Source organism: Aythya fuligula, chromosome 1 (genome assembly GCF_009819795.1).
Source record: "Aythya fuligula isolate bAytFul2 chromosome 1, bAytFul2.pri, whole genome shotgun sequence".
In the NCBI taxonomy this organism is placed as follows: domain Eukaryota; kingdom Metazoa; phylum Chordata; class Aves; order Anseriformes; family Anatidae; genus Aythya; species Aythya fuligula.
Genome location: NC_045559.1, coordinates 45,261,235 through 45,284,214, shown reverse-complemented (window position 1 = coordinate 45,284,214; position 22,980 = coordinate 45,261,235). Strand labels below are relative to the sequence as shown.

General features: G+C 40.8%; 2 protein-coding genes across 4 annotated transcripts in view; both read left to right on the top strand.

Annotated features, from left to right (window-relative positions):
* Nucleotides 1–359, top strand: part of NR1H4 (nuclear receptor subfamily 1 group H member 4) — a 32,320-nt gene extending 31,961 nt beyond the window's left edge. For all 3 annotated transcript variants that reach the window (XM_032207672.1, XM_032207671.1, XM_032207670.1), the window contains one exon: nt 121–359. In XM_032207672.1, the coding sequence (XP_032063563.1) occupies nt 121–359 (239 nt within the window). The remainder of the gene's footprint in view (nt 1–120) is intronic.
* Nucleotides 360–4,493: 4,134 nt separating this feature from the next.
* Nucleotides 4,494–18,749, top strand: GAS2L3 (growth arrest specific 2 like 3). The gene is made up of 9 exons (XM_032207481.1): nt 4,494–4,629; nt 5,908–5,955; nt 6,959–7,127; nt 7,781–7,899; nt 9,350–9,491; nt 13,174–13,237; nt 14,000–14,138; nt 15,072–15,179; nt 15,878–18,749. The coding sequence occupies exons 2-9, from the start codon at nt 5,926–5,928 to the stop codon at nt 17,294–17,296; spliced, it is 2,190 nt and encodes a 729-aa protein (XP_032063372.1). The 5' UTR covers nt 4,494–4,629; nt 5,908–5,925; the 3' UTR covers nt 17,297–18,749.
* The last annotated feature ends 4,231 nt before the right edge of the window (nt 18,750–22,980 follow it).

The window sequence follows — 22,980 nt, the reverse complement described above, 5'->3', positions numbered from 1 at the left end:
GAACATCAGTGCCCAATGTAAATATATAAATATCTTGATATTTGTTTATCGAGTAAATATTTACATTGTATCAGAGCATCTGTTTGCTAAATACTTCTTTTCTTTTGAAACCATAATCAGATCGACAATACATAAAGGACAGAGAGTCCGTGGAAAGGCTTCAAGAACCCCTGCTGGATATTCTGCAGAAGTTCTGCAAACTTCACCACCCAGACAACCCTCAACACTTTGCATGTCTTCTGGGCCGCCTCACAGAATTACGGACATTTAACCACCATCACGCAGAGATGCTGATGTCATGGAGAGTGAATGATCACAAATTCACACCTCTTCTCTGTGAGATCTGGGATGTGCAGTGATAGATATTGTTTATTTTATTTTAGGGTAAATATATTATTAAAGGACCACAAAACATTTATTTTCATAGAAAAATACGCCACAATACATTAAATTCTCTTTATTGCATTTTTATAGAAACATGCCATGGTTCATAAAAGTCATTTTGTTCATTAGACACAGAACACCATGTAGCTATGAGATTTTTGTATAAATTGTAACTTTCTCTGTATTTATATTCTCTCATCAGGAAGAATTCACCATCTCCTTGGAGGAGCCCCATTAATTCCTTCTGCAATTATGCTGATTGCAGTTGCAGTTCCTCTTGAAAAACGGGGCAATGCATGTTTCCATTTGTATTTTTTTTTCATTGCAGCATCTTTGCGCTTGGCCTCCATTACAGTACAGAGTAGATACTTTCTGCAATAAACCAGCCGACTTGATTAACGCTGTAGCCATTTGCTGTCTAACCATGGCGTGTGTTCGCGTAAGGAAGCATAAGCCCTGATTTCTGCTAGGCGGTGAGGAACGGTGGAGGAAAGCCACACATGCAAGAAAAAACCTTTTTGTGCCATGGATGTGTAACTCCATTTGCATTGTTACTTCGCAGTAAAAGTTATACACCTGTATGCTTTGTGCGAGCGCGGCACGGGTCGTTTTGCTTTCCACCGCCCTTTATAACGGCGCCACCCACGAATGTATTGCGAAGCAGCGCTCCTATAAACACAATTTCCTTTTCCCTTGACGTCTCAGTTGGCTCAATGTTATTCTCAGCATCGCTCGTTTCTTGCCTGGCCACACACGGGGGGAAGCACACCGGGACACCAAACACCAGGACATCAAGCACAACACCACAAAATGGCGAGGGGGCACCCACACCCCCCTCCACACACACACACCCACGGCCCCACCCCTCACGGCCCCGCCCCTACTAGCCCCGCCTACCTCCCATCCAGACCCCGCCCCTCGGGCGCTGATTGGCTCTTTCGAACGGAGCAGCCGGCGCGGGGCGGGGCGGGGCGGGGGAGCGGAGCGCGGTGCTGCGGAGGCTGCCGGCGGGTCCCGGTGAGTCCCGGAGGGTCCCCGGGCGGGGGGCGGTGATGGGGGGCGGCCGCCACGCGTGGCCAAGCGCTGCCGGGGGTCGGGGGCAGCTGTGGCCCTGGGTGCCCGGGGCTGCGGTGCTGCGCTTGTGGGAAGCGAACGCTGGGTGTGTGTCAGGGATGCTGCGTGTCGCCTTTGGCGTGGTGTCACGTAAAGGCACGGGGAAAGCGCAGGGAAGTGTTTAGGAGCTACAAGGCACGGCTTGGTCACTTATCACGTGTATCGTTCGTAGCGATAAATGCACGCGTGGGTCTTTGGGAGTGATGCAGGGTTTCCTACTGAAGTCCCAGGGTTTCCCTCCTGACATCAGGCAGCCAGCAGGGTGCTCGCTGGGCATGGAGCGATGCTCCCCTGCGATGCTCCCCTGCGTGTGGCTGCTGTGGAAAAGGGAGGGAGGGAGGGAGGGTGAGCAGTGAGCTTGTTTCCATCGCCCTGCTCAGCCAACCTGACTTGCGGCAAGCGGGTGGTGGGATGGAAGCAGACTGGATGCTCTTGTGGTGGAGGAGCTGGCTGCACATCTGCAGAGGTGGCAGCCGTGGTGATGAAACCCTTGTTCCTGAGCTCAGGTGGGTTTCCTGAGCCCCGTGGGCTCTTCCCCTTTTGCAAGAAGAGAGTGGGTGCACGCTGTGTCTGCCCTCGTTGAGGGGTGCGGAAAGGCAGCCCCCAGGGAGCGCCGTCAACGTGCCCTGATGGAAGAAGAGGGCTGCCACCTCCGAGCCATTCGACGTGGGCTGACCTGTCTGGTTCCTTCTTCGTGCCTCTGAGGCCTCCCCAGGGAAGCAGAGCTCCTGCTGACTCAGCCGTGTGGCAAAAGGGCTCTGTAATTGCTGTAGTGACAGAGCAGCACTCCGAGGATGTCTCCTGTTGGGCTAACCTCTCATCTTCTGCGTGTTGGGATACGTGTGCAAAAAAAATCTTGGATATCCTGGGGGTATCTTTCAACAGATCCTGATTTGACAGCTTCTTTCATTTCAGAGTGTTTAAAAATGTGGGTTTCGGCAGGTGCTGTCAAGACAAATCCACGGTTTCTAGCTGCTCTGGGTTAGTCTGTTGTGACTACCTTGGGATGTTGATGGAATAGAAGATGATGCGTGATATATCGCAAACAAAGGGTGAAGATGTAAAACTACCTACCCAAGGTTTTTTTTTTAATGAGTCTGTGAATCCCTTCGGGTTCCACGTAAGCTAGATCAATGGCTGCTTCATCTGTGTTTTACATAGCTGCAGAGTTGTGGATTTTTTTTGTTTCCTTGTAATCTGTGCCATCTAATAAAATGGGATTTGGATGTGGCTCATCTTCTGCTAAAGAGCAGCTTGTAATTAGTGTAGCATGTCTTGCTGGTTGGGCCCCATCTGTAAAACCTGATACAAGTGATACTAAGCAGGCTATCTTGGGTAGTATCTAAGAGCATGTGCTTAGCATCCTGAGGTATTGCCGTGAAGTGCTTTAGTATTAGGCTTTGGTGCTGTTGCTTGGGGGCAAAGTGGTGGGCAAGCAGGTCGTGTGGTCATGTGAAGCTGTCCAGGGTGTCCGTTCCCCCTTTCCTGAGAAATTCCTGTACCTATGCCCTGTGTCCGTCAATACATTTTTTTTTTTCACCTCTTTTTTCTAATGTTGATCCATAGCTCCACTCCTTTACTTGAGGCTTGGCAGTCAGGCAGCTGAAGGCAGCTCCTGCCTTCCCAATATATAATTTGGGGCTGACCAGCCAGCTCACAGTAAATCAGCGTTGCAGTATCGGCCCTGCCATCAGGTACTACTAAGCAGTGTTTTTCCTCTCCTCCCATCCCTTGGAGCCTGTTGGCAGCAGAAGGGCCAGAGGAGATGAGGTGTTTTCTGGGAGTGGTGCTGGTGGTCAGGAATTTCTACATTTTCCAAGCTTGGAGCTGTTGGCCCCTGGATGGGAAGAGCCTGCTTCCCCAGTTTAAAGGGGTGCTTCTAGGCACCTTAGAGGTACCAGGTGACCTGGAAATGGGAATGGCATGGCCAGATATGGCCAAATGACACAGTATGTTTTCTTTCTGGGGCCTTCTCTTTCACAGCTGTGACACCTGCACAGTAAATGCTTGTTGAATGAAGGTGAGTTGAAAAAGCTGACGTGCATAGAAACTGATACAGTTTTAGCTGGAGCTGTCTGAATTTGGCATCAAATACTTGCTTCGTCAGTTGCGTACAACTTTTTGATGCAGGGAACCCTACTGGTTTTGGAAGAAATCATATTTGATTATGACTACCTATTCCTGCAATGTTTTCCTTGCCATGACATATTCTGCACCTTTGCATGTTGGCTGCTCGAAGATGGGAAATTTCTGGGTCATCTCATCCCTGTTGGTGCTGAGGCTGTGTTGATCAGCACTCCTTGCAGTCTGAGAACAGGACTGTTTGGGGTTCTGAGAATGGTTAACACTCAAGCTAAATTAAGCTTTCAACTCAAAATCCACTCAGGATAGTCTGTCTCACTGGAGTTTTGTTTTCTTCGTTAAATGCGATTCAGTTGCCCCAATAATAAGCAAAGCCATCTGACTTTCTAAAGAGCCCTGAGGCATACGGGCTTACAAAATAACTTGTTTTAGAAGAACAGGCCCTTGAAGTTCAAGTGCCACAACTTTCCTCAATCTCCATATTTTTTTAAGACTGGATTTTTGTTAAGCATTCTACAAAACTGCAGATGCTGAACATTCTTGTGATAGCTGTTGTGTGAATATTTTGCTTTGTTCGTGTTTTGAGCACTCCCTGTGAATTAGGCTGCCTTTTGTTCTCCTCTTGGCAGTTAGCATGCTAGAGCTCTTGTTAGCCTATGTGGAGCTCCTTATTTTAATGAGACCAACTTCTCTACTGGCTCTTCTGCTGTTGTTTTATTTATTTTTTTAATCAATGGAGGCTCTTATTGCAACTCTCTTGGGACAATAGCTTTCTTATGCTAAAGGAAAATGTATTCCCCTGGACAGAGCTGTGGGAAGCATAACTTGCTCATTAGTAATGCTTGGTATATACCCTGTCCTTCTCTTGTTCATTCATAGAAGGAAAAATAACATCAAGGGGAGGATGTCTTTCTTTTTGTTGTTGTTTTTAGTTCCCTAGAAATAAAAGTAAAGGAGAGGGAAAGATACCACTGAGTATCTTTGAGTCCTGATACAAGGAAGTGCCTGTAGTCCAAAGACAAAGCAGTTGCTCAGTTGCCTATCGTAGAGGTAAGTTGTTTGAAATTTCTGATATGTGTGGTCTGATATACGTGATGCATGAGGCTCAAGGTAGTGCGAGGGGAAAACCAGCAGCACCTCTCTTCTTTCTAGTAAGGAGGAAGGGGGGATTTTTACGAGCATTAGGTCCTCTGTGTTGGGTCTCATGTCTTACCAAGGCTATGTTGTGTAGCAGATGGAGAAGGTGAGAAGTATGCTGTCTGCGTATAACGCTTAAGTATTTGAGGCAGGAGAGCAGAGTGAGTAATTTTTAAAGGAAACTACGTGAGTTACAACTGCTGCAGTCTGTTTTTCAGCCTAAGCTGAATTTTTACTGCAACTGTTAAGTAATGTAGCAAGAAAATTGTTTTTAACTGGCTTAAAGACTTGCTTGGGTGCATTTGTAGGTAATGCTCTCCACAACCACTTTGGAGAATTATGCTGAGGAAATGCCTTCCAGTATGTGCCTATACAGCTAACCTGGTAATGCTGCACATCTCTAAACCTGGAGCCTATACCGAGAGATTTCCAGATCCCCAGTCCAGCTCACAGCTTTTGCTGGGTTTTTCTATTATTGAAAACATTGCTGGAAAATACTGTGTTGGTTGCAGGGGAGAGAGTGTTGACCAGATTGCCTCTACACCTTTCCTTAAGGATTTCTTTGCAAGGGTATTGTCCTGATAACCCTATTGTTGCAATAAGTTGCAACATGCTGTTGAAAACTTAGATTTCCAGGCAGCTACCATAAGTCTAAGTGAAAATCCATACAGAAACTAATAAAAACATTGATTTCTCTCATGTATCTATGCAAGAAGAAATCTTATTCTTCCAAATGTTTTTCTTCTTTTAAGATTCTTCATAATCTTTGAACTAATTAAAGTAAATTCAGGATGTATATGTGTGTCTGAGTGCATGTACAAGATATACTTCTGATAGGTTAGAAGGAGAGAGTAAATGCCAGAACTATTAAGTCAAGAATGGTTTGAGTATTAATATTTCTCTTTGGCAAAGTAAATGCCTTACAGCCCTTTAAAACAATGCAACTCTTTGAGTATTATTTATGCACACGAAGTTCGTTGCTACTTTGTGCTGTAATAATTACTACTTTATTCAAGGGCAGAGAGCTGAAATAGCCTGAACACTGGATCAAAACCTTAACTGCCAAGATACTTCCTTCTTTCCTTCCTCCATTCCTGATTAGACATGCTATTATTTTGCCTGGTGAATTTTTATTGGGATCTGCCAGAAAGCAGGAATGACTGTATTAAAAATTCTCTTCTCTTTCCCCAGGGGGAGAAGCTAATGTAAATGCAGGTGACCATGCAGAATGCTGTTCAGGTAAATGCCTTTTGCAATGTTCATGTTCTGTATAATACTTGTTTACGCAAACTCTTCTACCCTGAAGCAGATGAAGCTAGAAACCCTGGAGTAATCTCCGGACTTTAAACCAAAAAAAAATAAAAAAAAAAAGTATTCCCTTTTTACAAATGGACTAGTGTGGCAAGATGGTTAACCCAGTGTTGTAATCAAGTACGTGATACTTTCTTTTCCTAAGTACTATTGCCTAAAAAGGTTTTGAAGTTAAAAGATGAGATTATTTAAAAGCTTTCTTGATAATTATGAGGTGTTTTTTAAAACCCTACATTTTAGTTAATTGCTTAAAAATATTTTGGACACACATACTTCCTGAACTAAAGAAAAGTAGCCAAGAATATGGGAAGGACTCTTTCTCTTCGTGAATTCTGTACGTGACATTTCTGTGTGGTCCTTTTCTTGAAATGAGAAGGTACCTGTCAGTCTGAAAATACTCACTCCTTAGGAGAAATGCTAAGGATTTATGTTCAAGTGTGTGTGTTGTTATATAGGAATGTTTCCTCTTTTAACATCAACACTTTTCTGATGCATTCGTATTTAAATCATTACAGTTTGATCAGATAAATCAGTAGTTTGCAGTAAGTTTTATGTTAAACTACAGACAGTATTACTTAATAACTGCTGAAGAGGGAAAAAAAAAAACAGCACAAATGTTATGCATGTTTTTTTTTTATTTCATATGCAGTAAAGTATGTCTTTGTAAAGCCAAAGAATATTTGTTTATAGCCTCATAAAGGTAACTGTGAAGCCAAGAGGATGAATGTAGTGGTGCTTTTAATACAGGAGTTACTAATGAGAGCTGCAGCATTCTGGATTACTGTTGTGTTGGTTTGGTGTGTCTGTCTGAAGGGAAATTAAAACTTACTCTTTGAATAATAGGTATTTAGCATAATTCAGAACTGAGATTTCATCATCTGACTGCAAATATTACAACTCATTGTCCTAAGCTTACTGAAATCTCCCACAGGTGTGGTTTGGAGATGACCTTCCCTTAAGTCCCCGAAGTCCTCTGACTCCCAGACATGGCCCAGGCTTGGCAGATGTGTGCCTGTATGACCAGTGGATATCTGTGCGGCATGAAGCAACTTTGGTGCCTATGCAAGAAGATCTGTCAATTTGGCTGTCTGGCTTGCTGGGTGAGGTTAAAAATAAATCACCGTCCAATAAATTTCAAAGCACATTCCAATATTCAGCTGAACACTTGACACTTAATATCCATTATGCTATTAAGGCTTGGTGCATTTGAACCTGAATGGTTAGGAGAATTGCATTAAAATGCATGTTCTGGTTTCAGATTTTATTAGCTTCCAACTATTAAAGGCAAGATGATTAATCCTTCTAATTTATATTTCTGAATCTTGCTAGTCTAATTAAGTGAATATTTGATTTTAGTTTACTTAGATATTTCTACTAATTTTCAGTCTGTTAATTTGCTTTTTTTATATGGGGGGATAGCTGTACCATACAGATGGGCAGGAGGAACAAGTCTTTCTTTAAAAATAACATTTCAGAAATTCCTTTGTAAATGCTTTAATTATTTTATTACTTCAGTGGCAATTTCTTTGTGGTCTGGTGTGTAGATGGGAAGAACTATTCAAGTTTGTCAACCTGTGTTAAATGAGCCTAAGCAATAATAGTGCTTAGTGTTGATCACCAGACATCTCTTCCTTTGTGGACCCTAATTTAAGGGAAGTCTTTAACACTCAAACACTGTTTGAGTTGCCTGTAAGCTTGTATGAAAATTCTTTATCTTCTGTGGAGTAACTCCAATGTTGGCCTTCTTTTTTAGGAATAGAAGTCACAGCAGAACAACTGCTAGAAGAACTTGATAATGGAGTACTACTCTGCCAATTGGTTGGTGTTCTTCAAAACAAAATTAAAAAATGTTGTACCTCAAATAACTTAAGGGTGAGTTATTTTTTTTTTAATTCATATATAAGCTCTTTAATTTAAGAAGTAGTAAAAGGAAAGCAGATGAGATTTCCCAACATGGTGTTCTGTATGCTGTGTATCCAGAGACTAAGAGCAGCATGGCTTTATAGATGGATAAACTAGTTTTATGCAATAAATAACAGTCACTTTTTTTTTTTTTTTAATTGAATCCTAAGGTCCTTACTAGGTTTTTAGTTGGATTTCAGGAGAAGTCTTGCCAGAGGAACATCCAGTCTAAGACTGGACTCTGCTTGCTCCTTTGGTAACAGCAGTGTGCGTTGGTAACAAGATGCCCATTGACGTTTGGTGGTATGTTTTATTCCAGAATCTCATGGGTAAATTCTGTATAAGTTAGCCATGAAAGTGGCCAAACTGAGATGTACTTGGAAATGGGCTTGAGTGTTTTTGTTAGGAACCAAGGCTTAGCTGAAATGACTCAAGCAACTTGCAATCTATGATTCTGTATTTATAAAATGAAAAATAGTGCTCTGTCACTTCGGAGTATAATACCATGTACATGCACAGTGCATGTTCAAAGTACAGGTACTCAGTATAGTTACAACATTGCTTGGATTTGTCAAACAGTAGATCACCAGGTAGTGTTCCTTGATAGATAGCATTTCCACTGGTGAGGGGGAACCATTCTTATCCAAACCGTTTTTTTTTTTGGTGTGTGTGTTTAGATTTTAGTGTTTTATCTATATGAGGGCATTAGTCCTTATTTTTACAAATGTCAAGTCTTAAACAGTGGATATTTACCAGTAAGCAATATGATGACCAATGCTAGAATTATTATTAATGGGAAGGGGACAAGACAGCAGTCTTAGGATGTCAAATGGTATTTATACAAGAGCCGTATGAGTGCTGCGAATCCTTAGTTGCCTTTTTTTTAAGGAGGGCAAGATGCCTAACTACTATACCAATGTCCAATACAAATAAACTGTCCCTTGCTGATTGAACTGATTTCCTCTGCTTTCTAGACTGGGCTTTAAAATGCTCCAATTGGGCAGCTGAGTGCTGTCAAGTTTTGTGCTTTAAGTCAGGGAGTTTAGTTTGCTTGGGGTTCTCTCTGTGCTCAGTCTACTGGTGTGAACAGAGCCTGGGAGGAGGGAGGAAATCGTCTAGACCTGTGAAAGCACCAGTAAGATTTATACCCTGAGAAATGGGGAAACCAACTGCACAGGCAGTTTTGGAAGAGGTTGCAGAGCTATGGTTTGTTCATTTAGTTACTGTTAGCGTAGATAAGCCTTCTACATTAGAGTAGCTTTTTTAACAGAATACATGGTGTCTTTCCTGAAACCCAAATAATTATCAGCCACTGTTTCTGTGCTCTGAATTTAGGGCTTATTTTACTTTGAAAAATATGCTTTGAAATTTATTGGTAATGTTGATGTGTCCAATGTACTTTGTTTTCTTCCCTTGTCAGAATTTTCCAATGAGAAAAGTCCCATGTAAGAAGGATGCTCCATCAGGATCTTTTTTTGCCAGAGATAATACAGCCAACTTTCTTAACTGGTGTAGGGCCATTGGAGTTGATGAAACTTACCTCTTTGAATCTGAAGGTTTAGGTAAACTTACCTTTTTGTAAGACTTGTTTTGATCTGTATGTGGATAGCTATCTGGTCCGGGAGAACTGTTGCATATAGTCTTGTGAAGTCTGTATAATCTTTGTCATGACTGGATTTGTCTGGTGCAAGCTATTAATGATTTTATTTATTTTAAGGCAGTGTTTATGTAAAACCCTTGAAAGATCAGTTCAGTAACTGCTTTAACATGTATGATGCTTTTCCAGCCTTCTAAAAGTGCCTTATAGGAAGAAGAGGGGAGTGAGAGCTGGGCAGCAAACTCTCATGTTTTCCTTCAGTAAAAAGGCCAACTGAGAAAAGAGGAGTTGTGGTGTCCCTTCCCCTCCCCTCTCCCTATGCTTTCCCTGTGCTGGAAGATCACAGGGCCATGGAGTCAACCCACAATAAGATCCTTTATTTGGTATTAGAGCTCGTTCTTATTGCAGAAAGTACTCAGAATAATGCATTCATGACTGCTAAATTTGGTAACTACATCAGGGCGTTGGGCCTGAAGTGACAACAGTCTGTTGGTAATTAACATTTACTTCAGGACCTACTTGACATAACTCTAAGCTGTTTTTATTTTCCTGTCTAACAAGATAGTTATAAAAATAAATATTACCAACTATGTGTATGCCTGCTCCAGCACACAGCCTGTCACTTGTAACAGCTACTAGACAGATACTTACAGATGGAATAAAATTTTTTGACTGCTAATTAGGAGAATGTGCTTCCATTGTATGGCAAATAATAGTTGGTAGAAGAGCATTTCATTATGTCAATGAAAAGGAATTAATATAAACTTTTATTTGTTGAGAAAACTACTTTTTTTTTTTTTTTTTTTTAAAAAAGGCAAAATATCTTCTCAACCAACAGCAAAAAATCTGCAAAAAGTCTTGATTTTCAGTAATCAAATGTATGTGTCATAATATTTACTAGACTTTCTTGAAGTCTTTGTATCATTTAATGCTATTTGAGTGGGAGGTGCTGCTTTGACTAACTGCTTTTCTTTTAAGTTCTTGCTAGTTGGACTACCTATGTCTTCTCTGCTGCATCACTCATTTTTAAAGCGGTTGAGAAAACGTCCTTATTTGCATCTGTCTAATTCTCATTTAACTAGGGAGTGTTTCTTTTTTCAGAGCCATGAAATACAGATGAGTAGGAGAACTGGACTATAAGAAAATTTAGTTCTAGCGTTCTGTGTGTTTTTTTTTTTTCTTTCTTTTAATTTCAGCTTATGTGAATTTCATTGCTTAAACATCTTAGTTCCTTTACTGGATGGGTTACTAAAACCTGTTTAGCCTCCCTGAGATAAGCAGACAGGATTTCCTAATGCTGTGGGTTTTGCTCATAGCCAAGAAGTGTTTTGAAGTCTGATTGTAACTCATGACACAAACTTGCTTTGTGGCATAAATATCGTCTGTGAGCCTTTTTGGCAGTTGAAATGAGCAGACTTGCAGCCTCCTTGATGACACATTCTTTCCATTGATGTTGTCCATCAAACTCTCAAGCCATTCTTTATGAATGAAATAGGGGAAAGGCAACTTGATAGTTCTCCTTTCCTGTCAGATACATGTAGCAGCAACTCCTGAAAAGTAGAGATGGCCATGGAGGAAACAAATCACTCCTGAGATACCAGGGCAAGTAGCTATCATGGGATGCCTCTGCCATCAAGTCCAATATCTTGTTTTCTGCTGAGTGTTTTTTGTTTGTTTGTTTGTTTACACCATTTCTTAGAGCGGACAGAACCATTTAGAGAAAAGAAGATGAAATGACCTCCAGTACTTTTTGGATTATTTTTAGGTCAACTTTCAACTTTCCGTTGTAGATTTACCCTTCATAATCAGATCTTTTAATAATTAGACTAACAAATGTAAGCAAGAACATCTGACTTCATTCTCTTTAGGAAACATTTCAGACGTATTTAAAGTGAAGTAATTTTAAATATCAAATTGAACATCCAAAATATATTAATTTCATCTGTAAATAAAGAGCTGGATCATTAAGTTTCTCTTCAGAGTGAATTTTCAATTTCTACTGAATATTGTTACTGCACAGCATGAAAAAAGTCAGACTTATTTATATAAATGGTACACTATATAAAATTCTATATACAGTTTTTCCTATTTCTTATATTTGATATGGTGGGGAAAGAACAATGTCCATTTGTATTGATGGGAGTTGAATGACCTTTCTTTGGTTTCTGAGTTATTAGACAGCATTCCTAGTTGGCTAAGAAAGTACGGGGCTGCCTTGTTTTCTAGAGCATTCAAACAACTTCTTATGGACTACTTAGAAAATGTTGACAGCATCTCAGTTTTGAGGCTTAAGTGGAGGCAGGGGAGGAAGTAATTACTTGTGTGAGATTTAAAACTATTTTCTTTCTGTCCTTTTTCTCTTTTTCCTGTTTGTACACCTAAAGATGGAAGTTGCAAGAAACCAAAAGTAAATCAGACATTGATTTCCTTCTGCCTTTTCCATTCTGTAGTGTGGTAGTAAAAATAATTGAATCTTTTCATTCCAAAGTTGTCAAGAAAACCCTGAACGGCTGCCATGGTCATCTACGTACCATTTGGCTATCACTCTACCCTTCCATCTTTCTTCAGCTTCATGATTCACACAGATTCATGATTCAATATTCAGTAGCTCATGATTTAGTGGGCCTACACAGTCAAGTGCATGAAACTGTTAGAGCTGTTCTGAAATGCAGGGTGTGCAGAGCAGCTCATACAGCCCTGGAAAAGCAAAGCCTAGTGCAAAACTCTGCTAATAAACATACCTGAGCTTGTGTTGCTGCTTTGCTGTGATCAAGTATGAGTGTTTGCTCTTAAACCAAAGGCATCCTCACCCCTTACAGAGGGTTTGGCCCTCTTCCTCAGAGCACAGACTCACCAGAATTCCAAATTCTGAAGAAAACCTTTGAGTGGATAAAGTGGGGGCTGATAAAAAAGGGAGAATGAAAGGAGCGTGTAGTATGAGGTCGGGCTCTACAGGGGAGCTGCCACTGGCAGAATGGTATCTTCTAGTGCAACTGAGTGAATCTGCCATGTGGACAGATCCTGAATTTTTAAAGCAATAAGAAAAAAAAAAAGATGCGTTGCTGAAATGGTGTGACAATCACCTTGACTATTCTTTCACAGTCAGTGATTTAAACCACTAAGGCTGACTGGCTGTGCATCCACTGGTCAGCTATACCTCTTGCGTTGAGTTCTCCTGTGGTTGTTCACCTATAGAGCGTGTGGCGCGTATCTTTGTATGCACATATATTAACAGACAATATATTTTCTTATTTTTTAGCGTTTTATGCTCTTTATCTATAAGACTGCTACAATGTATATAATGATAGGGAAAGAAAAGTTCTTCAGCTGTCTTGCTTTCCAGTTCATGTCTAAAAGGAACAGCAAAGAAACCCCTACAGCGCATTTCTCTTAGGAGATAAAGAAGAATGTAATTTCAGGAGTGCCAGGATGAATTTAGACACTTTATGGACAAGAAAATTAGAGTTGAAAAGCATTTTAGTGCTTTATCCATGATACAGTACACCTCAGATTGGCTCAGTGAACTAACATAGCATGCCTCTAGGTAGAATTACGACTGAATTGTAATCTTCTAATCTTTATTTTCTGTACCTAATTGCAGAGGCCTTCCCACAGTGAATTCCCTTTTATTTTTAATTCCATTTTAGTTTTGCACAAGGATCCAAGACAAGTGTATCTTTGTTTGTTGGAAATTGGACGCATTGTATCTAGGTATGTGATCCATACATCCTCTTAACTAGAAACTGAAGTATATATTCTGTTAAGCAAAAGCTAAGGCAATTCTTGGTCATTAAGTGCAATGCACTAGATGTTAATTATGTGCAGAAAGTAATGAGTAGTATTTCTAGGACTACTGTGCAATATGAATATTTTTCTTAAATATTTATTTCATTCTTTTCATGGAGAGGTGTTGATCCATTTATTTTATATAGCTTTTTTATGTAGGTTTATTTTATATAGGTTTTTATAGCTGTGTTTAAGTGCTGCCATCAGCTGATAGGTATGTGTACATCATGGAAGAATTATGTGAACAGTAAATACTCTCATACTCTCAAGGTCTTTTTTTTTTTTTTTTTTTTTTTAAGCTTTTTGGTAGCTTTATGTAAGCCTTAAATATGAATCAACTCTATTATTCACTAAATTTAGAATGTGTTTGTTTGTTTGTTTGTTTGTTTGTTTGTTTTCTTGCACAGAGCAGGAAGTTTTAAGATAGTTTGTTTAAATTGGTTGTGATCTAAGTTGTGCAGGTTTGGCAGTATTGTTATTGCCTTCCCTGGTAGCTCTAGGACCACCTTTGAGAGGACTTCCACCAGAAACTTGGAGCTGCTTCTTTGGGTTATCAAAACAATTATTCCTCTGAATAGTAGTTCTGAGTAGCTAGACTAAGAGGGAGCAGATTTTTTTCTTGCTTGTCATCACTTTTTAATGTTTTCTTTAGATTATTAATTAAACTTTCTGCTTAATTTTGTTGAGGTATGGAGTTGAACCTCCTGTGCTAGTAAAACTGGAGAAGGAAATTGAGCTAGAAGAAACATTGCTAATGACCTCTGGACCAGAACCACCTGTTAGCACAGCAAAGTCATGTTGTCACCATGGGGAACTACATGAGGCAGTAAGTACTTACTTATTGTGAAAAGGTCTCTTTAAATCAAACTCTTAGCCTAGTACTCGTGTGATCTGGCTCAGTAATCATAGACTTAGTTTTTCATCTAATATACGTGAGCCTTAAATAGAAAACTGAATGCAACTCTTTTAAACAATTGTTTTGTTTTGCTTTGTTTTGGAGGTAGTGCCTCAGTGCATATAACTTACTTTGATTCTCCCTTTCTTTCACTGCTGCTTTGAGTAAAGGAATTCTCATTCAGTTGTTGTGCATTACTATTCTATGACTGTATATGAACTTCATCAAATGTTCGAGTAGGCTTTGAAATGCTTCAACAAACACTTTAAATAAAACTTTTCCCCTTTCCCTGCCTCCTCTAACTCTGGACTTTTTTGGGGACTGCCTTTCTCCTTTCATCAGTCATTTGGTTCTTGGGTGTTACATAGAAGATTAACTTATCAAATTCTTCTAAAAAGTGAGGGAGAATGCTGAAGGGCCTCTGGGCAAGGTGTAGCAATGGATTTGGTTCTGTTGAACACCAGTTTACTCACAGGAGAGATCCAGGCACTTGTATTTCACTTTCTTGAGACCATAACCATGTCTTCAAAAGGGTATGGTTGGAATTTAATGTTACTATGAACAAATCTTTAAAAGGAAAAAAAAATCCTTTAAAAGGAAAATAGAAATATGTTTAAATTAAAGAAATCATAAAAATTGGATTTGGACAACTACAAAATATTTCTATGCATGTACTCTTTATTTCTTTTAATCTTCTCCGTTTTGAAGCTTTATGTGGTTGAGATCCTCTAGTGAGTGAAGAGAATTCTAATGTTTTCTTAGATTTTGGGGTGATAATATTTAATACAACAAGAGGTACAGATTATTTCATCTATTAAACCTGCATTTGTCAAAATACTAACAGATTTCAATTTTAATAACTAGGTTAAACATATAGCAGAAGATCCTCCTTGTAGTTGTTCCCATCGATTTTCAATTGAATACTTATCTGAAGGACGTTATAGACTGGGAGATAAAATACTTTTCATACGAGTAAGTGGTTTCTCAGTACTACAATTTATATTCTAAATGGGTAAAAAATATTTTAAACTTAAATATGCTCTTTTTTTTTTTGGTATTGTTTTAAAATTACAGAATGATTTAGGTTGGGATTCCACATGATCCAATCCCCTATTCAAACCAGGTCTAGCTAACTAGGTCTTATAACCATTGACTTTGCAGTTACAACTACACTAAATTAAGCAAGTTAATGCTTTTTGGAGTTTCAAAAATTTCAGTAACAACTTGCAGTGTAAATAAGGATAATGCAATAGAATATCCCGAGAAAAGTGCTTGTTTAAAATCCGGAAACTTGGATCTATAATTTGCAGCTAGGTGAGCATTCTCTTCAGGAGAGATTAGAATTTGTGGGGTTAAAAAGGTATGAGGACACTGATAATTTGAACAAAACTTGTATCCAAAACTCTGTGTACTGATGGAATGGTTGAAATGCATTCTTGTATATATGTTTTCATTGCTTCCTTTCGTTATGTGTCAAGAGAAACTGGTAGAAGAATTAGGAAACAAACTTTATTTACTACATAATTTCTTAAAATCTTTCCCTGTAAGAAAGGAGGTCCTATTTTTGGTTGATTTTAATAAATTATAATGTATGAAGAAGACTTAGAGCTGCATAAAACAAGATTTCTCCTGTTCTTCTCCTGTTCCAACATCTCTTCTTCCATTTTCAGATGCTACACGGCAAGCATGTGATGGTACGTGTTGGTGGAGGCTGGGACACTCTTCAAGGTTTTCTGCTTAAATATGATCCCTGCCGAGTGCTTCAATTTGCAACTCTGGAGCAGAAAATCCTGGCGTTTCAGAAAGGTGTCACCAGTGACAGTGTTCCCAGCTCGTCAGCCAGAATTCAGGAACCTCCTGTCATGAACCCAATGTCAGCTGTCAATATGTTTCAAAAGCAACCATCAAAACCCCCTACTCCTGTTCCAGCAGTAAAGGCTGTTCATGGGACAACTATGAAGAAAGCTTTATCTAAACGTCCTCAGTCCCCTGCCCTGGCATCACCAAAAGTGCCAGTGCACCCATCCTCTACTGCCAAGTTGTTGTCAGCCAGGCCCAAACTACATGGGTCTTCAGCAGTGGACTCACCTTTAAAACCATTAATGGGCACCTCAAAGAAACTGGAGTCTCCTGCATGTAACTCACCAGCTCCTGTTCCTTCACAGCCTGCAAGCAAAACCTTTTCATCTGCAGGATCAAGAACAGCTCTCGTTCACTCTGAAATGTTACGCAAACGTATTCGCTCCCCTGATGCTCCAAAGGTGAGATTTGCCCTGGCCCAAGGCTCCCCAGCACCAGGGACACACTCTGTTGTCTCAACCTCTAAAAAACAGTTGTCTCAGTTGCCTTCAACAGTTGAAACGATGGCTTCAAAACAGAAGCGTGTCCCTTCTAAATGCAAACCTGTACCTGTCACTAAAACCAAAATGAATTCTGTTGCTCCAAGGTCAGCCCGGCCACCTATTACAAATCTACATGCTGTTGCCAAATTCTCGCATTCTCAGCAGCTCCTTGCAAAACCTCCTCCTGAAAATACTCCTCAGGCTTCAGGAACTGGGTCTAAGAAACCTCAGAAAGCTCCACAAACAGCTTCTGTCCTGGCAAGGAACCTGAAGACTGCTTCAGTCCTAAAGCACTCAGCTTCCGCACCTTCCCTGGCAGTTAGTAAAGTGTCAAAGTCACCACCTACACTTGTATCTACAAGCAAAAATGTACCAGCAGCTGCCAATAAGAAACCAGCCACAGAGTGTCTACAGACCCAAGATACCAGTAAAACCCCTGAGATTGTATCCACTTCATCCAAACCTCCTGAACGCACTCCCCTATCTGTTGTACGGCTTCCTCAAACTTCAGCCAAAGTGGCAGTGACCAAAAACCCAGCACAGCCTTCCACAAAAAGTCATCCTTCAACAAGAAACTTGCAAGTGAATGGAAGCTTGGTGCCAGCAGCCAAGAAACCTCTCTCTAAAGGAAAATCAGCAACAGCATGTAACAAAGGAGCACCTAGTGTATCAAAAGGTCCTCTTCTGAAGAGCAGACAAGATGATCACTATTTTGTTATGACAGGGAGCAAAAAACCCAGAAAGTAATCTTATTTGTTACCTTCTGGGCAGATCCTAGTATTGTTCAAATGGGCCTCTTGTATCTGCTATGCTGAAGGGAAAAGCAGGTTAAATAACACTACATGTGCCATGTCAAACATTAGGCATAATGTAAATTATGCAGCAAAATGTACAGTAAGAACTGTATTTATTTTGCGGTTTAAAAACTTCTACTTAGGTATATTTAGAGGTGAGCTTGCTTGCACTGTGGAATAGAGAATATCCCTGTTTGCTGCTAGCCTGACCTGCTGTGGGGAAAGGCAGGAGAGGAAGGGAAGCTGGAGCTGCTGCTGCTCACTTTCAAGGGAGTGAAGCCTGTTCAAGAAATCTCTATCTAGGGTACAGCCTGAGCAATTCTGCTTTTTCAGGCACGTTTGTGTCAAGGCCTGTGATAAGCAATAGAGCTGTGCACATGCTATTACATTTCTAATACCTCAAAACTTGTTTTTTTTGGGTAATTTGTACTGTTGGAAGTTCAGCAGTATTCCAGAACGCAAATTTGTGTGACCTGCATGTATTAGAGAAATAAATCTCCTAGTTCTCTTCAGTTTGACAGCTGCAGATTTCACTGTTCATTGTGCCCCTATATTCCTTAACGTGGCTTCAGCTTACTTGGATGTGGAGCCTTCTTGGCTTAGGTTAAGTTGGACATGGAAAGTCATGTCCTTAATCATACTCTTTTGTTGTGCCTTAGTGATACTGCTTCTAAAAGCTGGGGGAGACAATTTTGCTTAGTATATGTTCAGATGTGACTACAGGTAAGCTCAGTTTTCCTAGAAAGCTCTTGCTGTGTGGGCAGAAATGTTACACGAGTTGCTAAACGGGTGCTTTCCCCTTGGATGGACCCCAGAGCAACTCTTGTCATGGCGACACTGGGCCATGAGTCCTGACCTGCACAGGCAGAGCCTCGCTGCTCTGCAGGAGTGGCCTTTATCTGTAAAACTGAATTATTAAATACTTCTCAGTGCTAGAGGCCAATTTTGTGGGCAGTCTTAGTCTGCAGTGGCCTTTGTTGTTTTGTTTATGGAGATCTTATTACTGGCTCTCCTGTATTACCTTTTGGGAGATGAAGAGTAGTTTTTCCAAAGAGCTAATGAGGGCCTACATTTGCCTTTTGACATCTGAAAGTGCTAGAAAACTGAGCACTGTTTATACTCAGCTCCTGAAGGCTCTTAGTGGGTTAAAAATCTCTGGTGCTCAACCCTTAATCCTTAACAGAAATGAGTTTCATGGTAGATGAATAAAACTACTGTCTCTGGGAGTAGCATTGTTTGAGATATTTCAGGTTTAATGAACCTATGAATGCCAAGGAACCCTCAGGTTCTGTGAGGAGACACTGCTGACTTCCACAAACTTACTTCTCTCCATTCCCAAGATGTTTACTTACGAGGAGGTGCACAGAAATCACAGCTTCTGATGCTTTTTTTTTTTTTTTTTTTTTTTTTTTTGGGCAAGAATACAATAAGCAAGCATCATAAACTAATGAGTTTTCATATGTAGTGGCAAAGTTATTGAGCTACCTTTCTGAGCACCTTGTTAGCTTTGTTTATTTATGATTTTATTTATGCATCTCTACTGTACAATACTGCTCACAACCTGCTGGGAGTAAACAGTAAATAACAATATGCAAACTGTAGGAGGAAAAATCAATTTTAATACTGTGTACACAAGTCCCACAATCTTACATACAAAGTTGTATATTTGGGGACAGCCTTATCACATATTTATTTTATAAATGCACTGGCCAAAGTCACTACTGCAAATGTTAAGGTTAGTATTGACCGGAGGGGAGTGTTTTCATGTTTTATAAAATTGACAGTTTCCCACTCTGAAAGCATTTTGCAGTAGATGACTTGCATGTGATTTTGGGCTTCCAAGTAGGGAGCTATGATGCAATATCTCATGCAGATTAATAGTGAAATTCTTGGGGTTTCTTTCTTTACTGAGTCTGGTTGGGGTGGAGTTCACTGTCGTCACAGCAGCCTATATGGTGCTGCATTTTGATTTGTGGCTGAAATGGTGCTGACAGCATGGCGGGCATTGAGCAGTTGTTGAGTCCTGCTTGCACAGGGTCAGGGCTTTTTCTTTTCCCCACTCTGTCCCTCTCAGCAAGTGGGCTGGAAGTGGGTGAATGGCTGGGAGGGGAACATGACTGGGACAGTTAACTTGAACTGACCAAAGGGATGTTCTGTGCTACATAACATCATGCTCAGTAATAAAAACTGTAGGTAGAGGAAGAACGTGGCAGGGGGGATTGTTTGGAGACTGGCTGGGTATTAGTCTGCCTTTGGAAGGTGGTGAGTAATTGCCATTGCATCTTTTTTTTTTTTTTTTTTGTGTGTGTATGTGTGTGTGTTGTTTCTTCCCTCTCCCCTCACCCCCTCCTTCCTTCATTTATTAAACTGTCTTTGTCTCAACCCATGAGTTTTCTTGCTTTTGCTGTCCCAGAGGGGAATTGTCCTAGAGAATATCCCATTCTCTGCTGTCCCAGAGGGGAGTGATTGAATGGTTGTGTGGGTGCTTCGCTACTGGCTGGGGTCAACCCTCAACACTTTTTGAACTGTTTACAGGTTTCTTAGTAGTACTTGAAACACTGAGACTTTTAGATCTCAGCATCTAGACTTTTTTAATAATGACTTCATGAGAAAAATGGATGGCTTCATCTTTGTGATCTGTTAATCTCATGTAATAGACCACATTTTATGGTTCAAAATGAAAAGAGTGAGATGAGACACTGGCACTGCAAAAGGAAAAAATAATCCTTTTACTTCTGAAACCTTAAACAGCTTAATCTAAGGGTGGTTCACCTGTTACATGTGGGTATGCTTGGTTTGGTTTTATATTATTACAAAAATAGTATGAGCATGGTCTAACTTGTGCAAATAATTGCAGTCTCCAACTTTGTAGTTGTTCCTGTTATAACTAAGGATTACACATGGCATGAAGTGAGCTAATAATAAAAATGTAACAAAATACCTCCTACTGGAAATACATACTTTTTGCGATGTTTATATTGCCAAAGGGCAAGTCTAATCTTCAGCTTGTATTACTTTTTTTGTGGGAAAGATAACTTGGAGCAGGAATCTGACTGAATTCTCCACATGTTACCAGTCTGTCTTTGAGTACTTATTTGAAATAAACATATTGCACCTTTTTACATGCACACACTTCTTACTGTCTTTTTTTTTTTTTTTTTTTTTGGGGGGGGGGGAGGGGAAAGGCAAGTGAGGGGGAGGGAAAATTGCCTATTTTTCAGAAGGCTTATGTTTTTCCTCTACCACCGCAAACTGTAGTTTAAATATCAGGGTATTATAAAGACATAAATAGCTGCATCTAGTCTATTGCTTTGTTTGGAGTTCAAGATCTATGAACCTTGTTTTAGTAAAACACTCTTTGATTAGAAGGAGCCCCTCCTACTCCTTTTCTACCAAGCAATGTGTCTGAGTAGTTTCAGGTACACCTCTGGGTTTTATTCTTCAGAGCTCTACTTAAAGTAAAAAGCACTTCTGTGCCAGTCTTTTCAGAGTTTACATCTTGTCAACAGACTTTAGATGCATCTCTGCTTCTGTGGTCATCAAATCAGAACAACTTCTAGGTTAGATTCTAGCTGCTTAACTGAGGTCTCCAGTTTCTATTCCTGTGTGGAGTTCTGAAGCGGGGGAAGCCAAGTGTTGTGTTTTTGTTTGTTTGACAAATGTATATACTCTATAATGTATCCCTAAGATTATGTTCCAAAGTCATCCTAAAGATTGCAAATGAGTTCATATCAAGCTACAGATCACTGTTTTCTTCCCAAAGTCCTACATATTCACACAGCAAAATTTAGCTCTACTACTAATGGTTTTCTATTTACAGTGGAAAAAACAAACAAACAAACAAACAAAAAACAACAAACAGTTGGACCACCCTGCAGTCATTTTGTTCAGAATGAAGCGACCAAAAGGCAGAGGCCATTCAAAGGATTTTGGACCCTGTAAGAAGTTGCATTGAAATGGCTGAAATGTACCTCACTTAGGGCTGACAATAAAGCCTCAAGAAATAGCAGCAAAGTCACTGAAAATCATAGCTTGCTTAAGTATGCACTTAAGCTCTGAGAGCTTTGTTTGCATGTGGCTGATACAAGGGCCCTGCAGAGCTGGGCTGCTCTGTAACACCTCAAGACTTCATTCTCCTTTCTATGCCAATATCTGGTTCAGGAGAAACACAAAAACACAAAAACCACAAGCATCAGGTAACTACTAACAGCCAGAAAACTTCTGAACTTGTGTTTGAGCAACCTGGTCTAGAGGGAGGTATCCCTGACTTTTGGCATCAGGATGGAATTACATAATCTTTAATGTTCCTTCCAACTCAAACCATTCTCATTTGTGAAGTACAATTGACTGACTGCAAAGTATATGCCCATTATGCCCATGTAGTGGGTTTATGTGGCAAGTTTTTTTTTTTGTTTGTTTTTTTTTTTTTTTTTTTTTTTTTGGGGGGGGGGAGGGATGGAGCCTAGGGTTGGCTTCTGTGAGAAGAATCCAGAAGCTGCCCCGCGTTAGACAAGGGGCCTGCTGCTGGCCAGAGCCAGGCCAATAAGCGATATTGTTTGTGCCTCTGTGAGAGCATATTTAAGACAGGGAAAAAAAACCTTGCAGAACAGCAGCTGTGAGAGAGAGAGGAGTGAGAAACAGCCTTGCAGGTGCCAAGGTCAGTGATGAAGGAGGGGGAGAGGTGCTCCAGGCACCGGAGCAGAAGTTCGCTGCGGCCTATGGAGAAGCCCTTGGTGGAGCAGGCTGCATTGCTGCAGCCCATGGTGGAGCAGATCTCCACACTGCAGCCTGTGGAGGAGACCACGGTGGAGCACATGGATGTGGCATGGAGGAGGTTGCAGCCTATGGAGAACCTCCACTGGAGCAGATTCTGGGCCAGACCTGCAGCCCATAGCGAGGAGCCCATGCAGGAGCTCGGGGGAGAGCTGCTGCCCGTGGAGGACCCAGGTTGGAGCAGTTTGCTCCTGATGGATGGACTCCGAGCCATATCTGGAGCAGTTCTTGAAGAGCTGCTGCCTGTGGACAGCCCACTGAGGATCAGTTCAGCAAGGACTACATTCCGTGGGAGGGACCCCACGTTGGAGCAGGGAAAGAGAGTGACTGAGAAGGAGTGGCAGAGACAAAGCACTATAGACTGACCATAGGCCCCATTCCCCTGCACCGCTTGGGGGGAGGAGGTAGAAGAGGGTGGATGGAGGGAAGGCAGTTTTGCTTTCTTTAATTTCTCACTTCTCTGGCTTGTTAGTAACAGGCAATAAATCTTACTGTCTCCCTACTCTGAGTCTGTTTTGCCCATCACAGTAATTGTTGAGGGATCTCCCCATCCTTATCTTAACCCACGAGCTTTTTGCATCATATTTTCTCCCCCTTCTCTTTGAGGAGGGGGACTGAGAGAGTGGCTGTGCTTGAGCTCGGCTGCCCACCTAAGTAAAACCAGCACAATCCAGTTCAAAGGACTTCAGTTATGGGTTGGTTATTATATATATATATATAAATAAATATGTAAAATTCAAGGCAGCTTTCCTTCTAAGACTTAAGCAGCCATAGCTTCACACTACAGTTTCTCTGTTTCTCTACTGGGGAATCAAAATCTGTTCATCAGGTCAGTGAGTGTTATGGGGCCCTCTGGTGTCTAGA

Excerpts from the sequence above, each read along its gene's own strand:
- GAS2L3 (XM_032207481.1), top strand. The coding sequence starts at position 5,926 with ATGCAGGTGACCATGCAGAATGCTGTTCAG. Across the intron at positions 14,139-15,071 it reads ATGGGGAACTACATGAGGCA|GTTAAACATATAGCAGAAGA; the intron begins GTAAGTACTTAC and ends TTTAATAACTAG. Across the intron at positions 15,180-15,877 it reads ATAAAATACTTTTCATACGA|ATGCTACACGGCAAGCATGT; the intron begins GTAAGTGGTTTC and ends TTCCATTTTCAG.